The 26,767-nt window shown below is 41.5% G+C and overlaps 1 protein-coding gene across 23 annotated transcripts in view; it reads left to right on the forward strand.

Annotated features, from left to right (window-relative positions):
- Nucleotides 1-26,767, forward strand: part of LOC142402959 (adenomatous polyposis coli protein-like) — a 185,389-nt gene that overhangs the window by 59,659 nt on the left and 98,963 nt on the right. For 8 of the 23 annotated variants that reach the window (XM_075488939.1, XM_075488952.1, XM_075488937.1 and 5 more), the window contains one exon: nucleotides 26,221-26,373. In XM_075488939.1, coding sequence (XP_075345054.1) covers nucleotides 26,239-26,373 — 135 coding nt within the window. In that variant the 5' untranslated portion in view covers nucleotides 26,221-26,238. Of the gene's footprint in view, nucleotides 1-11,765; nucleotides 11,861-11,895; nucleotides 12,085-12,201; nucleotides 12,412-12,622; nucleotides 12,640-13,393; nucleotides 13,605-13,904; nucleotides 14,001-21,989; nucleotides 22,013-22,157; nucleotides 22,307-26,220; nucleotides 26,374-26,767 lie in introns of those variants that run through there. The other 15 variants (XM_075488956.1, XM_075488957.1, XM_075488958.1 and 12 more) reach the window with 12 other exon arrangements.

The following is a 26,767-nucleotide window of genomic DNA, read 5'->3' on the forward strand; positions in this document are numbered from 1 at the left end:
TAACATCCCTTGGAATAGGGTAAGACTTAGTCAACTGTGAAACGAGACATACCTTCTGAAAATGGAGCAAAATAGTTCGATCAAACAAGTTCAAAATCTTCTGTTTAGTGTGTACAGTATCTGAATAAAAACAGAGTTAATCAGTGGCTCATTCTTGGAGACTGGTCATAGCAGGGCTCTCTTAAAGGATTTAAATTCTGATATGAGTCTTGCACAGAATTTCCCCTTTGCCTCAAGTTGCTGACGTCTCAATATAATACTGTTGATGTTTATTTGTCTTGGTTTATGCTAATAAGAATAAATATCTTCTGTAGTTTTCAAAACCCCATATCAATATTAGATGCATTTTGAAAATTAAACATTTTCTGTTCTTGCAAAATTTTTTGGTCCTTGCCTTGGTGTTGATGGTTGCAAAGGTAGTGGAAGTCACAAATTTGAATCACTAGCAGTTATAAACTATTCCATAAAATTTCATAGAATCACAGAATCATATAGGTTGGAAAAGACCTTTAAGATCATCGAGTCCAACCATTAACCTAACACTGCCAAGTCCACCACTAAACCATGTCCCTAAGCACCACCTCTACACGTCTTTTAAATACCTCCAGGGATGGTGACTCAACCACTTCCCTGGGCAGCCTGTTCCAATGCTCCATAACCCTTTCAGTGAATAAATTTTTTCCTAATATCCAATCTAAACCTCCCCGGTGTGACTTGAGGCCATTTCCTCTTGTCCTATGGCTTGTTACTGGGGAGAAGAGACTGACACCCACCTCGCTGCAACCTCCTTTCAGGTAGTTGTAGAGAGCGATAAGGTCTCCCCTGAGCCTCCTTTTCTCCAGGCTAAACAACCCCAGTTCCCTCAGCCGCTCCTCATAAGACTTGTGCTCTAGACCCTTCACAGATATGTAGTCAGCATGTGGTTTTCCTGCTAACAGATGTATTAATCATTAAATGTAACTATTAGTGTCAGATTTTTTTGATTAATTTTTGTTTTAGAAGTGTTCTTGCTTTCTTAAGCTTATTTCTTTACCATGAAATGGTTCCTTGGCTGATCTGGGTCTCACTCCACTAGACCCAGTATAGACCCCTGGGCTACACCACTAGTTACTGGCCTCCAACTAGACTTTGTGCCACTGACTGCCACTCTCTGGGCCCAGCCATTCAGTCAGTTTTGAACCCACCTGCTCATCTAGCCCATACATCAGCAACCTGTCTATGAGAATGTGATGGGAGACAGTGACAAACGCCTTACGTCAAGGTAGATGATACCCACTGCTCTCTCCTTATCTACCCAGTCAGTCGTTTCATCATAGAAGCTTGTGAATCCTTGGAGACTATTCCCAATCACCTTCTTGTCCTTCATGTGCCTGGAAATGTTTCCTGGGATTAGCTGCTTGATCACCTTCCCAGGGATTGAGGTGAGGCTGACCAGACTGTAGTTCCCTGGGTCCTTCTTGAAGATAGGAGGGACATTTGTTTTCTTCCAGTCTTTGGGCATTTCTCCCAATTGCCATGATTGATCAAAGATTATCCAGAGTGGCCTTGCAATGACATCAGCCAGCCCCCTCAGCACTCATGGGTGCATCCCATCAGGGCCCATGGACTTATGTATGTCCAGATTGCTGAAGTATTCCCTCACCTGATCCTCTTCCATCAAGGGTACATCTTCCTTGCTCCACATTTTCCCCCTGGTGTCTGAGACCTGGGATTCCTGAAGGCCAGTCTTGCTAGTAAAGACTGAGGGAAAGAAGGCATTCCGTACCTCAGTCTTTTCTATTTTCTGTGTCACCAGGTCCCCCATCTCATTCAGCAGTGGGCCCACGTTTTCTCTAGTCTTCCTTTTGTCACCTATGTACTTATAGAAGCCCTTGATGCCCCTCATCAGATTCAACTCCAAGTGGGCTTTGGCTTTCCTAACTGTGTCTTTGCATGCTCAGACAGTGTCTCTATATTCCCTTGTATTGGGTTTATGTGGCAAGGTTGTGGTGGTGGGTGGGTGGCAGGTGTGGCCTCTGTGAGAAGAGACCACAGGCTGCCCCTGTGCCAGACAGAGCCAGAACAGACCCACCACCGGCCAAAGCTCAGCTAATCAACAAAGCTGATGGCACCTCTGTGGTAACCTATTTAACAGAGGATAAAAAACACTGCACAGCAGTTGTGAGAGAGAAAAGTGAGAAAAAAGTGTGGTTTTGAAAACAAAACAAAAAAAAACAACCAAAAAAAAATCATGTAGACACCAAGGTCAGTGAAGAATGCTGGGGGGAAGATATATCAACAGTGCAGCCCATGGAAGATCCCAGCCAGAGCAGGTGGATATGCCCTGAAGGAAGCTACAGCCTGTGAGAGGGACTCCATGCTGGAGCAGGGGAAAAGTGAGGAGGAAGGAGCAGCAGAGAAGAACTGTTATGAACTGACCACAACCCCCATTTCCCATCCCTCCCTGTGCTGCTCAGAGTGATGGGGACAGGGAGGAGGTGGAGGAGTCAGGAATGAAGTTGAGCCTGGGAAGAAGGAGGTAGGCGAGAGGAAGGTGGTTTTAGTCTTTTGTTTCTCACTATCCTACTCAAATGTAATTTATTGCCAATTAAAAATAATTTTCCCCAAGTCAAGTCTGTTTTGCCCATGATGGTAATTGGTAAGTGATCTCCCTGTCTTTATCTTGACCCACAAGCTCTTCCATCTTACTTCCTCCTCTCATCCTATTGAGGGGGAATGAGAGTGCAGCTGGGTGAGGGTATGGCAGCCAGCCAAGGTCAACCCACCACATCCTCCCACATTACCTGTCCCTGCTTCCACCTTCCGTGTACTTCCTTTTCACGTTTGAGTTTTGCTAGAAGCTCCTTGTTCATCCATGCAGGCTTCCTGGCATTTTTGCTTAACTTCATATTCATTGGGATGGACCACTCAAGCTTGGAGAAGGTGATCCTGGAATATTAACCAGCTTTCTTGGGCCCCCTCTTCCCTCCAGGGCCTTATCCCACAGGACTCTTCCGAGCAGATCCTTGGAGAGGCCAAAGTCTGCTCTCTTCAAGTCCAGGGTTGTGAGCTTGCTTTTCACCCTCTTCCCTGCCCTCAGGATCCTGAATTCCCCCATCTCATGGTCACTGCATCCAAGGCTGCCTTTGACCTTCACGTTCCCAACAAGCCCCTCGTCGTTGGTGAGTGAGGTCCAGCAGGGCACCTCTCCTTGTTGGCTCCTCATCATTTGAAGGAGGAAGTTATCATCAATGCATTCCAGGAACCTCCTGGATTGCTTATGTCCTGCTGTGCTGTCCCCCCAGCAGATATTGGGGTGGTTGAAATCCCCCATGAGGACCAGGGCCTGCAAATGCAAGGCTGCTCCTATCTTTCTGTAGAGGGCTTCATCCATTTGTTCTTCCTGAGCAGGCAGCCCATAGCAGACACCAACTATAATGTCACCCATATTGGTCTGCTCTTTAATCCTTACCCATAGGCTCTCAAGTGGCTCCTCATCCATCCTTAGGCAGAGCTCAATGCATGCCAGCTGTTGTCTCACAAAGAACAACTCCCTCTCCTAATCTTCCCATCCTGTCCTTCCTAAAAAGCTTGTATCCCTCCATTGCAGCACTCCAGTTGTGGGAGTAGACCACTACACATCTGTGAGGGTGCTTTGTGCTCACTGGGAGCACCAGTCCATTCTCCAGGAGTGCAATCCTGCACTGGCTCATCTCTACTATCACAGAAGACAACTAATGATGAAGCAAATTCTGTATTGGTCCTGAGAGAAGAGCTGGAGGACTTTCTTTCCTGACCTTTACAAGCAATCAACTGAATTTTTGTAGTGTGAGACTTGATTATAGTAACTGCAACTTTTTATGTGTACACATGTTGCAAGGAGTTGCAGTTCTTGAAGGATTAAAGGAAGAAATAGGAAGGAAGAAATAAATTTTTTGTTCAAACAAAGCAAAGACTGACAAATGGAAGCTCTGTCATTTCAGTGGAATGATTACCTTTTTCTTGATAATCTTTCCAAAGCAGTGTTTTGGGATGCTCATAGGTTTCCTATAAAGCTCAAACAATTGGGTTGCATGTGTACATTTATTTACTTATTTTTAGCAGTCACTTCTTTCAACCTCAGTTTACCAGGGAACTGAATCTGATCATCCATTTGCATGTGCAGTCATCCATTTGCCATGTATATATGTGAATAATGTAACTTATGTCTGATGTTAAATATTAAGAATAAGCAAAATATGGCTTTGTCCTGTAACTCAGGCTACCGTAGGTATTCTAGGCATGTGCTCAGTTTCTTCTACTGAGTGACTGATTCAGTCTCTGAGCAGCTGAAGGACAGTATTCTAAGATGAAATTATTTGATTAGAAAAGATAATTCTAGTGGAGATCGAGCAGATCCAGAGACTGCCAGGCTCTGGGAAACATTGAAAAAAAAAAAAATCAATTTCTTGGTCTTTCTCTAAACATTTCATCTTTCTACTCTATTGTTCAGATGAAGTAGAGAGGAAAGATCTGTATTAATAAAGGCCTCTAGGAAAAGTTTTTATTGGGGGGTGGGGAACTTCCCCAGAGAATCCCTGAGGTACACTAGACACAGGTTTTTATATGGAAGATGTTCAGCACTACAGATGCTCAGCCTTCAATCAAATTAAGAGATTACTACAACTAAATTAAAGATGGATTAGAAAGCATGTTTATGGGTTTACCAAAAGGCTGAATAGGCCTTTATTTTGCTAGAGGTTTGGAATGAGTGGGTAGACAAATGCATGAATCTGGAGTCAAATAAACAGAGAGCTGACTTTCAAGTTCAGTTTATCTGATTACTGGACTCTTTCAGTGTGTGGTATAGACAAATAACAGGTTTCTTGCTCATATCTTTTAAAAAAAAAAGTTTTCCAAATTTTTGTATGAGTCCACCCTTTTTGTGGCCTTGTTTCTTACTTAGCCATAATATTATAGGGAGGTGGAAAAAACCATAAAGGAGGCTGGAAATGTAATATGCAGCTGGTTAGGAGGGAAAGAAAACAAGGTGTGGCTGGATTAAGAAGTGGTAATTAAGTGATACAGCACAGATACAGTAAACTACTTCCATGCCTGAAAAGAGCTGCAGTAGAGGAAACAAAGCAATACAAGGCTACTGTGCTGCTCTTAATTAGAGGAGGAGGAAACTATAGTTAATGTAATACAAAGTTAGCGTCGGATGGGGTTCGTTATATAGTTGAGATAGAATAATGGGTAAATCGATGGTGAAGTTTACTGGATAGCTATACAAACTCCTATTGCTCTCTTACCATTTTCAGAATGCATATAGCTAATTGCAAATTAGTCCATGACACCTTACTAGATCTAACTGATGTGAGGAGGGAAGTAATCCTTTTTGAATATTCATTTATTTAAGTGGCAGCAAGATATCTGTATGGAGATGGAAAAAATTAAAGTGAAGAAAGAGTGGGAGATGCCCCAGAGTATAGTACTTCCAGACAAAGCTGCAAACAGGGAGCATTACATAATAATGGATTTAAAGAGCAATGATAGTATTCTGTGAATCTGACTTGTATATGAAATAACTAAATAGCATGCATTTTTCTGCTTTTCTCATTCAGATTGTTACAGGACTTTTCTGTAACTAATTGACCCTGTGAAAGACAGGTCTTTTCATTGTTTATGGAAAGATCTGAAATTTGGGAACTTGTAGTGTAGCCTTCTGAAAGAAAAAAAAAAAGTGGAAATTTAGTACATTAGTAAATGGAAAAAATCTTAAAAATTTCATTTCTGATTCTCTATACCCAGTATGGAATTTTTCAATTTATTTCTGTAGGACTAGTATCTAAGACAAGTTGTATGCATGTTTTCTGGATGATGCTTTCAAAGCAGTGTTCCCTTTCTCTGTTCTCTCTCCATCTGCATGAGAAAGGTGGTGCTTTAGTTTCTTGATCCTCAGGAAACATCTTTTTCTGATAGCCTTTTTAATGCTGGTAGTTAGAGATCATCTGTATGGAGAAATAATATGCAATGTTTCTCAGAGAATCCTGACCTACAAAGCAGGAATACAGCATTACATAGTCAAAACACTGACATGAATGCTGATGATAGGTTATGAGTATGACTGTATGTATATGATCCTAGTCACAAGGATAAGGCTCAGAGGGAACAAGCAGCAGTCTGTATGTGGTAGTGAGAGACGAAAGAAACTTTAACTTCACAATTTCCAAGGAAATGAGAAGCAAGAGAACATGTTTAACAACTTATTTTTAAAATAAAGTTGAAGAAAGGAGGTGATCTTTCAGCTGTAGCAACAGGTAAAATATGTTATCAAGTTCTGTATGAAGATGAAATTTGCATCTAGGTAAAACAAATATGAAATGTCTTTGTGTTTTCTGTTAATAAAATTTGTTAATGCAGCTTTTTTCCAAGATGCAGCTTGATGTAAATAAATGTGTAAAACTTGCATTTTGTATTAGTAAACAAAGTTCTGAAGACAAATATCTTAAGTTGCCAACATTACACTTCACATTTGTGAGTAATACCAAGCATAGTGCCTGGCAACAGAGAGAGACTTCAACACATTATCCAACCCACTCACTGTGCCTAGAGTCTGAGGGAGGTAGTACTGTGCATATGTGATGACTAGTTATGAAATATAAATTTCTTTAAGTATATAAAGTGGTGAAAGGTCTCTGGGGAGAAGGGTACTGCTGCAGAAGGCACATAAAACTGTCCCATTTATGATCAAGATATCAAAAAACCACAACCTCTTGCATTTTCTGTTGTAATACTTCTGATTTTTATGAAGTAAATGTTTGTGGGATGTCCTTTGTTTTTCAAAACCATGTGGACAATCTGCTGAGAGCTTCTGTTTAACACTATTTTGTAGATAAGGGAGACAAGTATGGGAGTAAAAAAAACCCAACAACAAACAGGATTATGCCTTAATTTTGTTTGATGTCAAACTGGATTTTTATACAGTAAGAGGTTGGGAAATATTTAGTGCCTGAATTACAGTCTTTTCATAGAATACTTTGTGTAAATTCCTCTTCTGGAGCAGAATTCTAAGTCTTAAACAAGACTTTCTTCTCTAAAATTCCTTTCTATGCTCCCTTCCCCCTGGAGTCTGACCTTTTTTAATCAAATGCTGTTTCATTGATATCAGTAGCATTAGCAGATGCCAATACTATGCATAGAAAAGTTTTGAAAGAAGTAAGTAGAGTATATATCACAATACCATTCACCTGTTTGGCTATATGTCAGTGTCTTAACACCTCTGGAATATACAGTATGGGAAAGGTAATCTTATTACTCTTAACATGCTGTATGTTAAACTGAATTGCAATTAAAATTGGATTTTGCTTCAGAGGCAAGTGCATGTGATAGACAAAACATAAGGTGCTATGTTTTATAGACATAACAGAATGGGCATTACTGTGAGTAAGGAAGAGAAACCTTTCTGCTTCCTGCTCAGCTGTCATATTGTCAGAATATATGAGAGAATCTGTGTTGCTGCTTATGCTCTGCTTGTTCTGTGAATAAACGCAGAACTTAAGGCTATAGAGCTGTGAATCTAACATCTTCCATCAGCACTGAATTTACTTAAATCTATGCTAGCTTGTGAGTGCCAGGTTCATAAAGCTATAGGTCAGGACTAATGGGAATCTTTTCACAGACTGAGAACTATAGTTTATAGCTCTTCAGGGTTTCAGGAAATGCAGTATAATGTGTGTAAAATGAATGGAATACATTATGAAACCTTTGATCTTTGATATTCCCATTTTGGGTTCTAGAAAGGTATATGAAAACTAAGTTAAAAACTAAGCTTGAGAAATACTTAAATGTGCACTTTAGCTTTAAAGGGTATCAGTTTCTCTGGCATTTAGTATGTCTTTGCATACTTAAAATAGTCATTCTAGACTCTATTGCACTTTCAAGTTATGAACATGATTTAAAACCATCACTTGACTGACCTCATTGGAGTATAAGCCACAGTTCATATTATAGCAACTTGCCAACTAGATAACATGAGTGATTTGAGGTATGCTAACTTAAATAATTTTAAGATAGAGTTGCGCAGTAACAACTGGGCGTACTTTGTTTCCCTTCTTTGAGGGCAGGAATGGTGACGTATATCAAAGCAAGATAGCTTTAGGTCTAATGCAAAATTAGGTTCTAAACTATAACTGTTAGGAGTAATGTGATAGTTCATTACAGCTGAAGGATTATAAACTCATTAGTACAGTCTCTGTAGTATATTTGAGTCTAAAATGAAATGGGGTCAAAAATCAGGAGGCTGTCAAATATTGCTGTAATTAATGGAAGCTTTGCAACAAAAAAAAAATGTAGCATGAGATGCTTTTCTTTTTCCTCATTCTAGAGAGCCACTCCTTGAATACTGGCCCAGTTAACTTTGTTTATGGTTTACCATAACAGCTTATGTGATGGGAGTTCTATAGTTAGCTATACTGATGAAGTCAAAGAGGACTTAGTGTGATACCCTGTTGAAGGTAGCAGACAACGTAGTCTAACATTATCTCCTCATTCTTGAAGACCTTTGAAAGTTTAACTGGCAAAGAGCATCTTTCCTGAGAGTGGACTACTGTGTGCTATGACTCTCTATGACAGCTGAAATGAAAGTAGTAATATTTAAATATCTGTGGTGCAATTGCTTACATTTCCTATACAAGCCTGTAGTGCCTTTCATTTCACTTGGTCCCAACCATGAGGTGGTATGAGCCTACTAGTTTCATATGAATCAAATGATTATAGGAAGAATGAAATTTCCTCTGGCACATTAAGAATATGTTTTTTAATGAGCTATCTACCCTTATGTCCACTTGCATAAGCAAATATCTCCATAGTTTTTAACATGCCATAAGGGAAAGGCATTCACTTGCTTTGCTCAAACCATTGCACTTTTAAATTTATTCTATCAATCACTCTTTTGCTGAGATGTTGGTGTGGTGGGTTAGCCTTGGCTAAAAGGAAAAACTCCCACCCAGCTGCTCACTAACAGCCAGCCCCCCCCCCCCAGGAGGAAATAGGATGAACAGGAGTGAGAAAGCTTGTGGGTCAAGATAAAGACAGGGAGATTGCTTACCAATTACTGCCAAAACAGACTCAACTTGAAGAAAATTAATTTATTGCCAATTAAAATAGATATTGATTTGGGTAGTGAGAAACAAGATGACAAACATTAAAACAAGACCTTTCCTCCCCCCCAACTTTACTCCACTCCAGACTCCTCTAATCCCTCCCAATGGTGCAGGGGGGTGGGGAATGGGTATGGGGATGTGTGTGTTTACAGTCAGTACATAACAATTTCTCTCTGCTGCTCCTTCATTCTCTCTTTTCCCCTGCTCTGGCATGGGTTCTCCATAGGCAGCAGTTCCTTCAGGAATATCCACCTGCTTCAGCATATGTTCTCCATGGGCTGCAGGGAATATCTGCTCTGCCATGGAGCTCTTCCTCCTCCTTTCTCTGGCCTTGGTGTTCCCTCTGTTTCTCACTCTTTTTGTTCCCTTTCTCTTCTCTCTGTCTGGTGTTTTCTACCCTTTTTAAAATATGTTTTCACAGAGATGCTACCAGCTTCGCTGATTCGTTCAGCTTTGGCTGTTCTAGTACATGTAGAACCTTTTTCTTTTTCTATACCCGAATATTATCAATGCTGTGTCATTTATTGAAAGGAGAAATAGAATGATAATCTTCACAACCTGAGTGATGCAGATACTTGTGAGATTTTCTACAGGAAGAATTTAAATATCTTACCCATGAATACAGAGTAAGTATTAACGCTGAAATACAGAATTGGAGATGCTTTTGCATTTATGATAACATCTGGCCTGCCCTCTCAGTGGTTCAAAACCTACCCAAAAGTTGGAATACGAGCATATGTTGTTGCTTAATGCTACAGGGACAGGCAGGTTCTTCTAGGGATTATTAGCTTATTGTTACACAGAATTTCTAGCGATTAGCATAGCTTTCAGTTAAACAGAATTTCTAGTAATCAGTGTAGCTTTCTTACTATCTAGAGTTTTTAGTTACCTAGACTTTTAAGTCACCAGATTGGGTCAAGTTCTTAATAATCGGCATGTGATACAGTAATCATAATCTAGATTCAGACTTTACCTAAAAGAATATGAGTACTCAATCCTTGGAGGAATAAGACAATGGTGGAGGCGTCCCTGACCACCGGGGGATCATGGGTTTTGCCATCCAGCAGCAGTTCTGGTCTAAGTCACACTTAGGACTTGCAGCTGCTTGATTTTATAGTCAATATCTCATGTGCTGTTATGCTTCCCTGTTCCATATTGGGTGGCACCACATCCTGGCAATGATGCTTGGTGGGCAAATAGTCTCATCCTAATGCTGACAGGGGGTTTATCTGTTCTATAATGGGGGTTATCACATCCTGGTGACAACCACAGCGTGGAAAAGAAGAGAGAAGGGGGTGATATGTGATCAGCACGCTTACATATTATGGCTGTTTGTCTTAGAAAATGGTGGTGGTTATGCTAACCGTGCTACCAGGGGTCAGGAGCAGGGGGTACTGGTCACATGTGCATTAACAGAAATCATATTCTGTATTCTGTAATGTGTGTATAGTAGGTGTATTCAGACTGGCAACAGATTTTAGATGGCTTAAGGTACTTAGTGGTGTGTCCTTTCCATAGCGTTGTAATATTGGTTGAGATAAACACAGCCTTGTTATTCTGGAATGAAAGTGTCTTTGCACAGAGTTATTCAGATGCAACTGTTATCTCACAAGTGTGAGGTCGTTTACCCAGTGTGTGAGACGCCAATATACACACACAGGGCAGAGGTATTTTATTTCATGTCTGCGCAGAGATGGGTGCTAGGAGGTAACTCCACAAAACTAGCGCAAAGTTTGGTCATGCAGGTACAGTATTTATACAGTCTAGTTATGCATATGTATAAGTAATTACACAAAGCAGTTTTCTATTGGTCTACATTTCTCTTGTTTCAACTTAAAGCTACAGTGCTATTTAATATTCTGCGCATGCTCAAAGGTGAGGGGTCTCTGCTTGGGCCGGGGTCTCCAGCTCGAGGAGTGTGACTTTTAGTGTTATAATGAGGATAGTTCATGTGAGGGTGCTTCTGCTAGCAGTTTCAGATTGTCCAAAAACATCTTAATTAGCTTACATATTTCTCCAGGATGTGCTTTACTCCCAAGGACAGTAATTCTTGATTAGACATTCTGCTTTCCAGTCTGAATCCCCCTTATCAGCTTTACGTAAGCCCTGGCCTTCCACCAGCTCCTGCTAGACTACACAACTAGTGCTTTCACTTGTCTAGCCTCGTTTGCATTAACTTTCAGGCAGACGTATACCCTTGGGTCCTGCATTTCGCTGTTGGCGGCCGCGTGGTGTGGGTTTACTTTTTTACTATTTATTTTTTTTGCCCCTTAACGCTGCGGGTGAATCCGCGTTTAGGAGGAACGCGGTAGCCACTCAGGGGAAGTGCCCCCTTCGTGATAGTGCTGTCCAATCTGTACGGCTGCTCGTTAGCCCCTCTGAAGCATTTAATGTCGGTGACGTGTGCTGTGTTTGGTAGGGCTGCTCCCGGTGCCGAGAGAAGCAGCTCGCCGTTGTCTCAGCAAGTGCTAAATGCGGCGAAACGTGCGTTTTCAGGAAGCTGCCCTCGCCGGAGCTCTCCCGCCTGGGGCAATGCCCGGAGTACGCAACAGTTTTCCGGTGAGGGGGAAGGACGGGACGGACGACAGTTTCCGGAGCGCGCCGCCCCATTGGCTGTGCGGCGGCGCCGGGCGGCACGTGACCGCGGGGGGCGTAGTGGTCGCGGCACTAGCGCAGCCGCTGGGCGCGGGTGGGGCTGCCGGTAGCGGAATTGAAGCACAAGTGGTTGCGGAGATGGGGTGAGTGAGAGCGCGAGAGAGAGAGAGCGAGTGCGCGCGTGTGTGTGTGTGTGTGTGTGTGTGTGCGTGTGTGTGTGCGCGCGCGCGGCGGCACAGGGCCGCCGGATCCTCGTGGCCTTGCTGCGGGGGGAACCGAGGACGGGTCCCTGCGGTGCTCAGCCGCGCCTGTGACGGAGGCAGACGGAGCCGGAAAGGGAGAAAAAACGCTTTTGTGGTTAAAATAGGTGGGGAAAAAAAAAAAAAGCTGTTGACATAAAAAGGGGCGGGGAAGGGGGGGGGAACCGTATCTAAGGAGCATCAGATAACGAAGAATGGAAGGGATATACTGCGGGCAGGGCTGAGGTAGTCCTGCCACCTCGCGCTGCCACAGCGGTAGCTGCCGGCGAGGGTTACAAAGCCTCTACTGCTGTGCCCTGGCGCGGCTGTGCCGCTCTGCAGCGATGCGGAGAAGGGGGAGGGGAGGCAGGTATTTCAGGATGCGCAGCCCTTGCCTGTGGGGTCGGAACATGTACGTGTTCCTCTGGGGATGATGCACGTCCCGTTGTGAAACGGTAAGGAGCTTCCTTGCGTGTGGCACCAGCCTGGCCTTGTTAGTTACAGGACACGGCGGTGCCGCCCCTGCGCTTCACTGCAGCAGCTTTTTCTTTTAGCTGGAAAATGAGAGCTGTAAAGGGACGGGAAGCTGGTCTGTACTGCTGCACTCAGAAATGCACTGATAGGTGGCCAACTGCGAGCTATGTAGTAGCAGAAATACTGAGGATTCTTATAAGAGGAATGTTGTATGTTTAACGAACCCTAAAATTCTCTGACTACTTAAAAATTTATTTAACATTGCAAAGATATGCTTAGATCTGTGATTTAATCTGAATGCTCTGGGAGATGTTAATGGGTGGGTCCTTTCTCTTTGTCAGATATGCAGCTTTTATTCTAGTAGTTAGGTCATTGCCATAAAAATACACCTTGGTTTTGCAAAAACAAGATTTTTGGAAGACACATGCTGCTGAATTATTTGATCGTATTTAGTATTTGAGTCAAAACTTAAAATCTTTTCTGTTGACTTAGGTGTAGGACTTTAACTATGAACTATAGGGAGCATTTTTAATTTGATATTTTTCTTCAGTGGATCGGCAAAACTCAGTTTAGACTGGTTTGGATAGTCATATGTTGAAAGATGCCTTTTAAAGATGTAGCAGGAAATGTACAACTTTTTAGTTTATACAGAAGTATTTTTATTAAATTGCTGTGCATATATGAATAATACAATATAGATTAATTCCAACTTAAATCTTTCCTTCCTCTGTTGTTTGTTCTGTTGAAAGTGCACCTTAATATTTTTATACTTTATTTTTAGTATTTGGTTCACTTTTTTGTGATTTCTAATGCACTTAAAAATTTCTGAATATTTTATCAAAATTACGGTTCTTTTAAAATACACAAATATATGCACTGAAAGTAGTTTCCTAGAACCAGACTTCTGTATTTTTAAGGAGACTCCAAGAAACTGATAAAACATTTTTTTTTCTTCCTCTTTAGTTCTGTTAAATGCAACGATGCACAAAAAAGGTTTGACAAAGACAACTGTAACTTACTGAGTTTGCAACAAAGTCCTTGTTACTAAAACAACAAGCTCGTGAACAACCAAAGAACAGTTTTCAGTGATGGCTGTTTTCTACTCCTTCCCGCATCTCTCTGACTGATGACCTGGGCACACTTAATGCAAAATGAATGAGAATAGGAACTGAAGGTACGAGATTTATAACACTGCTGTTCCATTCATGGACACTCTTATTCCATAATGTTTTCTTAATTCTGTTTAACTATACCCAAAGCCTTAAAGCCTTTTTAGTGTCCTCATTATGTCTCTGTGCCCACATAGCCCAGATAAGGAAAAAAACAAACAAAATAACCTCCTTTCTACTGAGTAGGCATTTTTGGGTTTGTTCTTCGATGTGTATAGGGGTAGGAAGATTAAATAGGTTCACAACAAAAGCCATTTTAGTAAGGCATGCCACCAGGTGGAAATATCGTGATTTTTTTTTTTCAGTGTGATACTGGAAAAGGCATGAATATTTTTGTGCTCTATCTGGAAAGAATCAGGATAATGGGCTTTTGTCACCTGAGGAGGATGGAGTATTTTTCAGTGAGTATACAGGGAGACTATTAAAACCTGTGAAGGATAAGTATTTTTAAATTAGCAAGCCTGGAAAACTTGCCCCAAACTGAACTGGATAAGACGTGTAGATGTGGTGCTTAGGGACATGGTTTAGTGGTGGACTTGGCAGTGCTAGGTTAACAGTTGGACTCAATGATCTTAAAGGTCTTTTCTAACCTAAACAATTCTATGATTCTATTCTAAGACAGTCTCTGTCCCGCTGATACTTTGATAAATTTTTAAGTGCCAAAAAAGACTTGGAAGACTGCTGATATTTTGCCAGATTTGAAAAAGGGCAAGCAGAAGGATATCTATATATAAACCATTTAACCTGAAGTCAAGCTTCAGACAGAAGAGTGGAGAAGCTGATAAAAGATTCGGGCAACAGAGCAATTGAATTAATGCAAATCAGCATGGTTTGATATATTAAAAAAAATGATGTGAAATAAACCTTACTTGATTTTCTTGATGTTTTAAGTGTATTGATAAAAGTAACTATATAAAAATTGTATGTTTATGCCTGAAATTAATGAGTGAAGCTGGCTTACCTTAGAACAGCTGTGCAGGGTTTTTGCCTCTGTCTGTCAGCCCTGCTTGTCTTTTGTAAATATAGCTGTTGAACCATTGCAGTTAATGGCCCAGCATATTAAGTGAAACACATGCTTATTTCAGATTACATTAGTAGTCAGGCAGTAATCTGCAGTGGTTCAGTAGCTGCTATGTGAGCAGCTGAGCCCTCCTGTCTTCCCTGGGTGGGAACCTTGCAGAGATGGGTAGGGCAGGCACTGTTCCAGCCATCCCAGCATTAGCAGTAATCTCCTGCAAGTCAGAACGCTTAGACTTAGTATTTCAAAAAATGTTTTGAAATGTGTTAAAAGGATTAATAAGAAACTAATTTGAAAATCTCAAAAATATGCTTTAATAACAGTATGATCTACCACTGAATAAGTTTGGGTGTTTTTCCTGAATTCAGTGTGATATGCCCTTGAAGAAACAATTCCCCATTAGTCACCTGGGAATGAATTACAAAAACTAACAGAATAGTAAAGAGTAATAAGGATGAGATATTTGTCTTAGAGTTGATAGTCCTTTCTAACAGTACTAAATTATAATCTAGATATTAATGAACTGTAGGCACAATGATCATAATTTGTTATCTTAAGAATAGTAACTACATTGTGAAAAAATCTTTGGTCGTTAGCACATCTGCTTAGCAGTAGTGGTGATAGTAGAATGCTAAATTCTGTTTCCTTATTAGTGAGTCAGACATCTGATTTATTGCTCTTTCAACAAAGTTCATAATCCAAAATCAGTGTAATAAACTGGAGCCCCAGTTGACTTCAGTATTGTTTGGATTGGGCCTTACTGGAGAAAATAGTTTTGTTTTTTTCCACTGATTTTTGTTCTCTGAAGTAGCTATACAACTTATTCACTAACAAAACAAAAAAATCAGCCTCAGTTACCATGTGTGACTGAATAATTGTTCAGTTGAAGATTTTTAAAGTTGAAACAAATAGCTTGTAGTGAAAATATTGTCTATATGTATAGACAGTGCTAGTATTCTCTGTATTCTGTAGAAAAAGACATGTCTCTGTAGAAAAAGACATGTTAGGGTTTTACATTTTAAATTATTCTTTAACCTCTGTTCTGAAAAGACTAATTCGTTCTACAGGAAGTTCTGGTAGTAATAGCATTTATGACTGAAAAATACCTAGTAATGGAGGCTGAAATATTTCCATAAGAAGATTTAATTAATATATCATAAATTGTTGAACTTGGGGTTCTTAAGCAGAACCTCTTCAGGGTATGTTGAGTATATTGTTTATTGATTTCAAATAAAAAAGAACACTGATCAATGTAAAATTGTAAGTTTTCAGAGAATACTGGTATTTTTGCCTATCTCTATGGGGATTTCAGACTAAAAAGAGCACATCTAAATTCCTGTTTCCTGTGCAGTTATAACTAATAAAATTTTCTTAATGTAGAAAAATGTGTCTAAATCTTAACAGTACATTTGCATAAATTTAGGCTGCTGATTAATTTTGGTTTTAGTGTCTGAAAGAGTTATATCCAACTTGAAATTCTGCTTTGATATGTGTATTTATGCAAACTGCCGATTCAGTACAGCATAGTGAAATTTCTTGTCATAATTTCATTTTACTTTGGTAAGAGATTTCTTTTCCTCCATCTCCTAAGAATGAGAAAATGGATTAGGAAACTAGGAAACCTAGATTTGAGGTGTTTCTTATATTGATGGAGTTAAAGCCTGAAGTTCCTACATCCCCAGAGTTATTTCTTGGAGTAAATCTGGCAATAGGGGTATCTCCGTTCTTCCATTTGAATCTGGACCACTCTGCAAAAAGAAACTCGGATTTAGAGTGCAAAAGGGAGCTTGACTCTCAATCATAATAGTGAACTTACCAAAGGTGGGTTGTTTTCTGTGTGCCATGTATTTTCCTTTGGGTTTGATAAAGTGTGAAATTGGTATTAGAACAAACGATTCTTCTTTCTTTTCCCCTCGACTCCCCAGTATAGTGACTTCATACCTAGAGTGGAGAGTCGTATTTATTCTTGACTAAGCTGATTCTGGCCCCATGGATCTTGAATATGTTTCTGTGTATGTGTGCAGTGTTACATCTTTAGACAAAAGGGCCAAGTGTAAACCATTCCTTGCTTTACTTTGGACTCGCTATATGGTCTCTGCTGCGAATGAGGAAATACATGGCTGTGAACTCTGTCTGGCTGAAGAGGGCCTAGAGCAAAGTGTAGTTTATTGTCCATTTGGACATGTGTTATTTAATAAAAATTGGGGATGTTTTGGATTACCCAGTTTGTGGTAATCAACTAATTCAAATAGTTTTAATCTGAAAACCTGTGGAGTAATACTTGACATCTGAATAAATCAATAAGTGACTCCTAGTCAAAGGTAAAATACTGTCTCTTAGCACTGATGTCCCACTTCAATGTTGTTAAAAAAAAAAAAAAAAACCAAACCAACAAACATTACACAACAGGAAGAGGGCACTTGGAAACTTACATACTTATATCAGGAGGAGGAGAAGGTAAAAATACATGTAAAAAAATTTGTTCTTTGGATTTGCTTCTAATTTTCATATGCTAAGTGAGTTGTAGCAACAGATTGTCTAAAGACAATCTTTAATTCTGCTCTGAGTCTTATCGAGTCAATTGACATTAACAATTTACTGAATAAGCCTCTTATTTTTGTTACTTGAAAGCATTTAATAGTGTTTCAGCTAAGAGAATTTTGGTGGATTTTATTTGGAGCTCATTTCTTTAAAGGAAAAAAAATATTATTGGGTATGTAGTAAGTAAAACTTTTTTGTTGTGAAATATAGCCTTAAAGTTGGTTTTGTAGAGAGCTGACAGCCACTTCATTTAAGATGCATTACTTGGCCCTCCCCTTCAGTAACTGGATCCTTACTCATTTAATATAAGTATGTTTAAGCTTATTTTTCATATAAAACAACAGAGCTATCCAATTGCTATTCTTCTACTGTAGCTCCTCCCCTCATTCATTTTTCTACATTTTGGTTTTTTGTGTTTATACATCTTGTTAATGTGGCTAATTATTTTAACTTTGAAATGCATGAGTGAGAATTTCTCAGTTGACAGAAGGATAAAAATATCATGTTCTTCATTTTATCTGACCTTTCATACTGTTATGGTTTAACCCTGGTAGGCATCCCACACAGTGGGATGGGGGAGAGAATCAGAAGTTGCAATAGTGCAAAAACTCGTGGGTTGAGATAAAGACAGTTTAATAGGTAAAGCAAAAGGTGCGCATGCAAGCAAAGCAAAATAAGGAATTAATTTGCTACTTCCCATTGGCAGGCAGATGTTTAGAAATTTCCAGGAAAGCAGGCCTTCTTCATCTGAATGACCCCCCTCCCACCCCTTGCTCCTTCTTTGCCCAGCTTTTATTGCTGAGCATGACGTCATATAGTATGGAATAGCCCTTTGGCCAGTTGGGGTCAGCTGTCCTGGCTGTGCCCCCTCCCATCTCTTGGGCACCTGGCAGAGCATGGGGAGCTGAAAAAAAAAGTCCTTGACCAGTGTAAACACCGCTTAGCAACAGCCAAAACATCAGTGTGTTATCAACGTTATTCTCATCCTAAATCCAAAACACAGCACTATACCAGCTACTAGGAAGAAAATTAACTCTATCCCAGCCAAAACCAGGACGGTATCCACCCCTTATTCTATACCATCTACGTCATGCCCGGGTTCTACCCTTTCCAATACATCCCAATTAATCACCACCACTTTCCCTGTCTTTTGATATAGACACACAGCTATCATTCCCTTGGTCTATGGGCCATCCCTCTAAAATGTCCATTGAGTTCATTTAGTCCATGAATTTGGGTGCCATCTCTCATAAGTGTTTCAGGGCAGGAGAGATGGTGTGTGGTGTTGGATTGTTGCATGCTGAAGCCAGTTCTGGTTCCATCACTGCTGCACTTTGCTTGGTTTCATCAAAGTTCATTCTTCATTAAGCTGGGTGATTCTCACTGAAATACCGTTGATATAGTGTATAGCAACCATAAAAGTGATGACATACAGTATTATATAGCAATTAACATCATACAATTCAAATCATCAGCTATTCACACCCAAAATCAAATCCCCTTGAGGTACACAGCGAACTTGCCCATCCTTTCGTATTACCCACCAAGTGCACCCAGGTCCTTGAGCAAAAGCAATCCCACAAATGGGTTTGCCTTTGCCTGAGGCAGGAGTAACCCAGACTGTCTTCCCCAGCATGTTTTTTTATGTGCACTACAGGGACCTTATCCCCTTCCACAGTGCATAAGAGTTTTGATTGGGCAGGGCCAGCTCGATTGGCAGATCCCCTAGTGTTGACTAACCAGGTGGCCTTTGCTAAATGTGTATCCCAATGTTTGAATGTCCCACCACCCATTGCTCGCAGTGTAGTCTTTAACAGTCCATTGTATCGTTCAATTTTCCCGGAGGCTGGTGCATGACAGGGGATGGGATATACCCACTCAATGCCATGCTCTTTGGCCCAGGTGTCTATGAGGTTGTTTCAGAAATGAGTCCTGTTGTCTGACTCCGTTCTTCCTGGGGTGTCATGTTGCCATAGGACTTGCTTTTCAAGGCCCAGGATAGTGTTGTGGCTGGTGGCATGGGGTACAGGATATGTTTCCAACCATCCGGTGGTTGCTTCCACCATTGTAAGCACGTGGTGCTTGCCTTGGCGGGTTTGTGGGAGTGTGATAGAATCAGTCTGCCAGGCCTCCCCATATTGATATGTCAGCCATCACTCTCCATACCACAGAGGCTTTAACCACTTGGCTTGTTTAATTGCAGTGCATGTTTCACATTCATGGATAACCTGTGCAATAGTGTCCATGGTCCAGTCCACCCCTCAATCACGAGCCCATCTATATGTTTCATCTCTTCCTTGATGGCCTGAGGTGTTATGGGCCCACCAAGCTATAAATAATTCACCCTTATGTTGCCAGTCCAGATCTACCTGAGCCACTTCAATCTTGGCAGCCTGATCCACCTGCTGGTTGTTTTGATGTTCTTCAGTGGCCTGACTCTTGGGTACATGAGCATCTACGTGACGTACTTTTACAACCTGGTTCTCTACCCGGGCAGCAATATCTTGCCACAATGTGGCAGCCCAGATGGGTTTGCCTCTGCGCTGCCAATTGTTCTGTTTCCATTGCTGCAACCACCCCCACAGGGCATTTGTCACCATCCATGAATCAGTATAGAGCTAGAGCAGTGGCCGTTTTTCTCGTTCAGCAATGTCTAAAGCCAACTGGATGGCCTTTACTTCTGCAAATTGGCTTGATTCACCTTCTTCAGCAGTTTCTGCAACTTGTCGTGTAGGACTCCATACAGCAGCCTTCCACCTCTGATGCTTTCCTACAATATGACAGGACCCATCAGTGAACAGGGCATACTGCTTCTCATTTTCTGGTAGTTGATTGTACAGTGGGGCCTCCTCAGCACCCATCACCTCCTCCTCTGGCGATATTCCGAAATCTTTGCCTTCTGGCCAGTCCGTGATTACTTCCAAGATTCCTGGGCGACTGGGGTTCCCTATTCAAGCCCGTTGTGTGATCAGTGCAACCCAATTACTCCACGTAGCATCAGTTGCATGATGTGTAGAGGGGACCCTCCCTTTGAACATCCAGCCCAGCACCGGCAGTTGGGGTGCCAGGAGGAGCTGTGCTTCAGTACCAACCACTTCCAAAGCAGCTCGAACCCCTTCATATGCTGCCAATATCTCTTTTCCAGTTGGAGTATAGTGGGCCTCGGATCCTCTGTATCCCCGACTCCAAAACCCTAAGGGTCGACCTCGAGTCTCCCCTGGTGCTTTCTGCCAGAGGCTCCAGGTAGGGCCATTCTCCCCGGCTGCAGTGTAGAGCGCATTTTTTACATCTTGCCCTGCCCAGACTGGCCCAAGGGCTACTGCATGAACTATCTCCTGTTTAATTTGTTCAAAGGCTTGTTGTTGCTCAGGGCCCCATTTGAAATCGTTCTTCTTCCAGGTCACTTGATAGAGAGGGCTTACAATCAAGACTGTAATTTGGAATATGCATTCTCCAAAAACCCACAACGCCTAAGAAAGCTTGTGTTTCCTTTTTGCTAGTTGGTGGAGACATGGCTGTTATTTTGTTGATCACATCCATTGGGATCTGACGACGTCCATCTTGCCATTTTAGTCCTAAAACCTGGATCTCCTGTGCAGATCCCTTGTCCTTACTTTGTTTTATGGCAAAACCAGCTTTCAGGAGGATCTGGACTATTTTCTTCCCTTTCTCAAAAACTTCTTCTGCTGTATTGCCCCACATGATGATGTCATCAATATATTGCAGATGTTCTGGAGCTTCACCCTGTTCCAGTGCCATCTGGATCAGTCCATGGCAAATGGTGGGACTGTGTTTCCACCCCTGGGGCAGTCGATTCCAAGTGTAGTGAACGCCCCTCCAAGTGAAAGCAAACTGTGGCCTGCACTCTGCTGCCAAAGGGATTGAGAAAAATGCATTAGCGATATCAGTTGTAGCATACCACTTGGCTGCTTTTGACTCCAGTTCATATTGAAGTTCCAGCATGTCTGGCACGGCAGCACTCAGCGGTGGCGTGACTTCATTCAGGCCACAATAGTCTCCTGTTAGTCTCCGCTCTCCATTAGACTTTTGCACTGGCCATATAGGGCTGTTAAAAGGTGAACGAGTCTTGCTGATCACTCCTTGGCTCTCCAGTCAACGAATCAGCTTATGGATGGGAATCAGGGAGTCTCGGTTGGTGCGATATTGCCTCCGGTGCACCGTTGTAGCAATCGGCACCTGTTGTTCTTCAACCCTCAGCAACCCCACAACAGAAGGGTCTTCTGAGAGACCAGGCAAGGTAGACAGCTGTTTAATTTCCTCCGTCTCCAAGGCAGCTATACCAAAAGCCCACCGGTACCCTTTTGGGTCCTTGAAATACCCTCTCCTGAGGTAGTCTATGCCAAGGATGCACGGAGCCTCTGGGCCAGTCACAATGGGGTGCTTTTGCCACTCATTCCCAGTTAGGCTCACTTCGGCCTCCAATACAGTTAGCTGTTGGGATCCCCCTGTCACTCCAGAGATACAGATGGGTTCTGCCCCTATATAGCTTGAAGGCATTAGGGTACACTGTGCACTGGTGTCTACAAGAGCTGTATACTCCTGTGGGTCTGATGTGCCAGGCCATCAAATCCACACAGTCCAGTGAACCCAGTTGTCCCTTTCCTCCTCCTGGCTGGAGGCAGGGCCCCCTCTAGTCCTGGTCATAGTATTCGTTACCCATTTCTTGTATATACGAGTCAGGAGTTTCTTCATTCAAATCAGGAGTAAGATCAGCTCTTTTACTTTGTCTGGGGAACTGTCCGCTGGAAACTGGAGCAGCAATTTTCCTGGAATAACCCCCTTGGGTGATTGTTTTTCCTTGCAGCTCAACATATCCGTGACTCTAGGGTCGAGGTAGGTTTTCCATCCCACTTCTTCATGTCCTCTCCATGGTCATGCAGGTAAAAGCATAGGGTGGCCTGTGGTGTGTACCCTCTATATCCTCTCTCTTGAGCAGAAGAACACTGACTTCTAATGGCTGAGGTACTGGTCTGTACAGGTGGGGAGTAGGACATATCCTCTTTGAATCGTTGGAACTCCCGGGACAGTTTCTCCACAGCTGAGACAAGGGAGGAAGAGAGACTTTCTTCATGTTCCCAGAGCTTACTAGCCACTTCACCCACAGTTAGTCCCTCTCCGTCTTTCCAGGTCAGTATTGCCAATGAGTTGACATATGACGCTGGCGTGCTCCGTACCGAGTTCGGCCACATAGGTCGTGTACACTGGACTTCATCTGGATCTTTGGGTGACCGCTTGTCATCCACGTCACCATAAACCACCTCCAGCATGGCTAATTCCCTCAGGTACTGGATACCTCTCTCCATGGTGGTCCATTTGCCTGGGTGACATATAACATCTTCCTTGAAGGGATATCGTTCCTTCATAGCTGACAGGAGTCGCTTCCAGAGGCTGAGGGCTGGTGCCCCTTTTCCAATCACTTTGTCAATGCCCCCTTCCCTAGAAAGGGATCCCAGCTGCTTGGCTTCCTTACCCTCTAATTCCAGGCTACTGGCCCCATTATCCCAGCATTGGAGCAGCCAGGTGACAACATGCTCCCCTGGATGATGGCTGAAATCTTTTTGCATATTTCACAGCTCACTCAGGGATAGGGATCGGGTGGTTTTCATCTCATCCACAACTTCTTCCTCTTCCTCTCCTTGTGATGGCCCTGCTTTGTCATCTTCCCTTTCTAAACGAGCTGACTTTCGCTTCCAGGATTTCCTTCTTGTGCATAGGGGCGACTGATACTGACACAGGTTGGTTCCCTGGTTGAATGGCGTCATCTGTTGCAGGGAGGGCTGGAGTGACCACAGTGCCTGTCGCATGGGGGGCTAGAATCGCCGCAGTGCCTGTCGCGGGGGGGGTTGGAACAGCCGCAGTGCCTGTCGCAGGGGGGGCCAGAGTAGCCGCAGTGCCTGTGGTTTTGTCACCAGACCCTTGAGGGTTCTGAATAGTGTTGAACAGGGCTCGGCAGGCATGGGCCAGGCCCCAGCACATTGCAGTGATCTGTGTCTTTCTGGAATTGCCACGGTGACAGCATACTTTTCCCAAATATTCTAATTTTTCAGGATTCTGCATTTGTTCAGGGATGAAGTTCCAAAACACTGGAGGTGCCCAATAACTTGGGCATTTGCCCATGCTATCCCACACACCCTGCCACTCATAACTACCCAGCCTTGGGGCAGATCTCTGGATGATATTCTTAAATTGCTTACTGATCTTGGACAAGATCAAAACAGTATTCCCAAGCAATACCAATAGATGTATCTTATCTACCCAAGGATGTTCAAGATACTGAAAAGTTATTGTAACGAAGGAGGAAACATTGTAGAAGAAAGTAGTGAAGGTACAATTCTGCATTTCCTCCATAAAAAACCTCTCAGAGGTATAATTGCGAATTGTCTCCATAAGGTGATACCCAACATACAGTAACGGTTTCAGTACAGCACTTAGATACCAAAATAAACCCAAGGTCACTGTTTTAATAACAAATCTCACAGGCAAAACATCACCAATTAAAGCAGAGCACAGCAAACTGCCAAAACCAACACCGAGCATGATGCAGATCAGATAAACCAATACCGAGAACAGATGAATCAATATCGCGTCCCACATCTATTAACAGATCTAAATTCCTTAATATGCTCTGGTTAATCTGTTATTATCTCAAACCCTTCGTGCCCCACGTTGGGCGCCAAAAAGGACTGTGGTGGTTTAGCCCCAGTTGGCAATGAAGCACCACACAGCCACTCGCTCACCCTCCCCCACCCCAGTGGGATGGGGGAGAGAATCGGAAGAGCAAAAGTAAGAAAACTTGTGGGTTGAGATAAGAACAGTTTAATAATTGGAACAAAATAATAGTAATAATAATAATGAATTGTAATGAGAAGGAAAACAACAAGAGAGTGAGAGAGAGGAACAAAACCCAAGAAAGAAAACCTAGTGATACAACCGCTCACCACCCCGCCCTGACCACCCCAACTGCTGACCGACGTCCAGCCAGACCCCGAGCAGCGACTGCTACCCCCCGGCCAACTCCCCCCCCAGTTTATATACTGAGCACGACATCATATGGTATGGAATAGCCCTTTGGCCAGTTTGGATCAACTATCCTGGCTGTGCCCCCTCCCAGCTTCTTGTGCACCTGGCAGAGCATGGGAAGCTGAAAAGTCCTTGACCAGTGTAAACACTACTTAGCAACAGCCAAGACATCAGTGTGTTATGGACATTATTCTCATCCTAAATCCAAAACACAGCACTATACCAGCTACTAGGAAGAAAATTAACTCTATCCCAGCCGAAACCAGGACAATTAGGAAAAAGAAATTTATTAAGGTGTGGTGTCATGTGTGCCCCCCCCATTTGTTCTGTCTTTGAAGTCACAATTCCACAGATGGCAGATTTCTTTCTTGGCCCTTCTTTAATGATGAGACGTGTTTAGGACATGAAGTTTTGTTTCTTGAAAATGAAATAAACTTGCCATATGTAATGCAGTGAAGCTTTTGTTAGTGTACCTATATTTAATAATAGATATTCTTGTTTATATTTTCATTGAGTTTAAATTTTGAAAGATTAAACAGTTTTCAAAATTTATATTGGAGAACTAAGTCCAACCTTTTTGGATAATTTTACCTGTTTTGTACTTAGCTTGATAATTCAATTAAGAATTGTCTGGAGGAGCAAAGCTGATTACACAAGCAGTTACTTGACCTTGTAGTTACAGAGGTCAAAGGCTTAGTGAGGGGGTACACATATTGCTCTTCTGTTAGCACAATTTTCAAGATAGCTTGCAAACTGTATTTGCAGTATGTTCCATAATAAAATAAAAACAAAATATGAGCTTTTAGATGTTTGATATTTCCAAAGTACTATAGTAGCAATGAAAAAGGAATGTTGTCCTGTAAGCTTTTTATATTTTTCTCTTTTGAGTTACAGGTGCCTTATTTGCTTAGGAAATTCTTGCTGTGAAATTGGCAGGGTAACTTGTACATGCTATGCTTCCTGTTACTCTGCTGAATGACTTATTTTCAAATAAGAAATTGATAGCTTCAAATGTAAAGAGCTTCAAACATCGTTACTTAGGCTATAATTATCTTATGTTGTTTATTTTTACATGAATAACTTTGGGTTTTGGATTTGGAAAATGGGAAACAATTTGAATTTTATCTTTTAAGTTAGTGTGTGTGTTTCTTGTTTCTTTGTAATGGCTGAATAATTGTGGTAATATTTTAGGACTGTGTGACAATATTACCCAAAATAAAGATTGCTTAAAATGCATGTATGACTTATTAACACAATCACTATAATATTTTATTTTATGATTTATATACTATATCTTTCCTACTCTTCCTCTTTGTATTTATAATATAGGGTATCTTGATATTATCAAGAATGGCCTTTCATCTGTTTCTTTAACTGTGCAGTATTTCCACTTCTTGTGTTTAGAAATATATGGATATTTATTTTAGTCTTTATGCCTTGGAGTTTTTTGCAAAAGACTTGATTACTATTACAGTTGATGCTTCTGTTCTGTTAAAATTCCTCAGTATTTACTGTTCTCCTTTTACATGTTTTCATTAGTGTGTGTTATTCTAAGGAATGCTGAGCATCTGTGTCTATATTTCACTTCATAAAAATATGTGGGCAGTCAGCATCTTTTAGATATGGCTGACAGTGCTTGTTGACTACTCAAAAATTATTAAATATGATCTATTATCTCCGTAGTTTCTTATTGTTATAATTGAAGTACTTAAAAGTAAGGATGCTTTTGTATAATGGTATGATTTTCCCCTTGTGTATTCTGGCTTCCCCTAATACCTAAAGCATTTGTTATCATCTTTTATTTGCTGAATCATGTATCAAATGTTTTGTTTTGGGTTTTTTTTCAGTAGGCTTCCATTGAATTGATGTTAGTTCTAGGCATTAATAGTTTGGTTTAATGGATTTAAATGAAATGTTTAGTAAGTTGAGTGGTAAATGGGAAAGATTGAGATGTAATTTTATGTTTAGATATGGGGTTTTTTTTCGAAAATGTGTAAATCTAGTATCTTTTATTTTTCCAGGGCTGAGGGTAGCCCAGGATGGCTGCAGCTTCATATGACCAGTTGTTAAAGCAAGTTGAGGCATTAAAGATGGAGAACTCCAACCTTCGACAAGAGCTAGAGGACAACTCAAATCACCTAACAAAGCTGGAAACTGAGGCATCTAATATGAAGGTATTGCAACCTATATGTCTGTGTGTATCACCATTTCTGTTATGGCCTTTTGGTTTTGACTATGTATGAGTGTTTTAATGGACTGGTAGTTGCTCAAGAAATTTTATGTGCTTTTAGATTCCTACAGAAATCCCTTTCCAGGCTGTGTAAGGGAAAACTATTAATCAAATCTACTTGATTATGAAAACTGTTTTTTGAAATTTGAAAACTAAAACAACATTTCAAAACAGTTTTTAGACGCACCTTTCCATTTTCATATCTTCTTTTCTGGTCTGTCATAAGCTCTACCATTTTACCACTGCTGTACTTCCCAGCAGGAAGTCCAGTTTGTTGACATAGTTTATGACCAAGCAGGCATTGCTCAGCTTTTGAAAACAGTGGAGAGACTGGAGAT

This window comes from Mycteria americana, assembly GCF_035582795.1.
Source record: "Mycteria americana isolate JAX WOST 10 ecotype Jacksonville Zoo and Gardens chromosome Z unlocalized genomic scaffold, USCA_MyAme_1.0 Scaffold_18, whole genome shotgun sequence".
Classification (NCBI taxonomy): Eukaryota; Metazoa; Chordata; class Aves; order Ciconiiformes; family Ciconiidae; genus Mycteria; species Mycteria americana.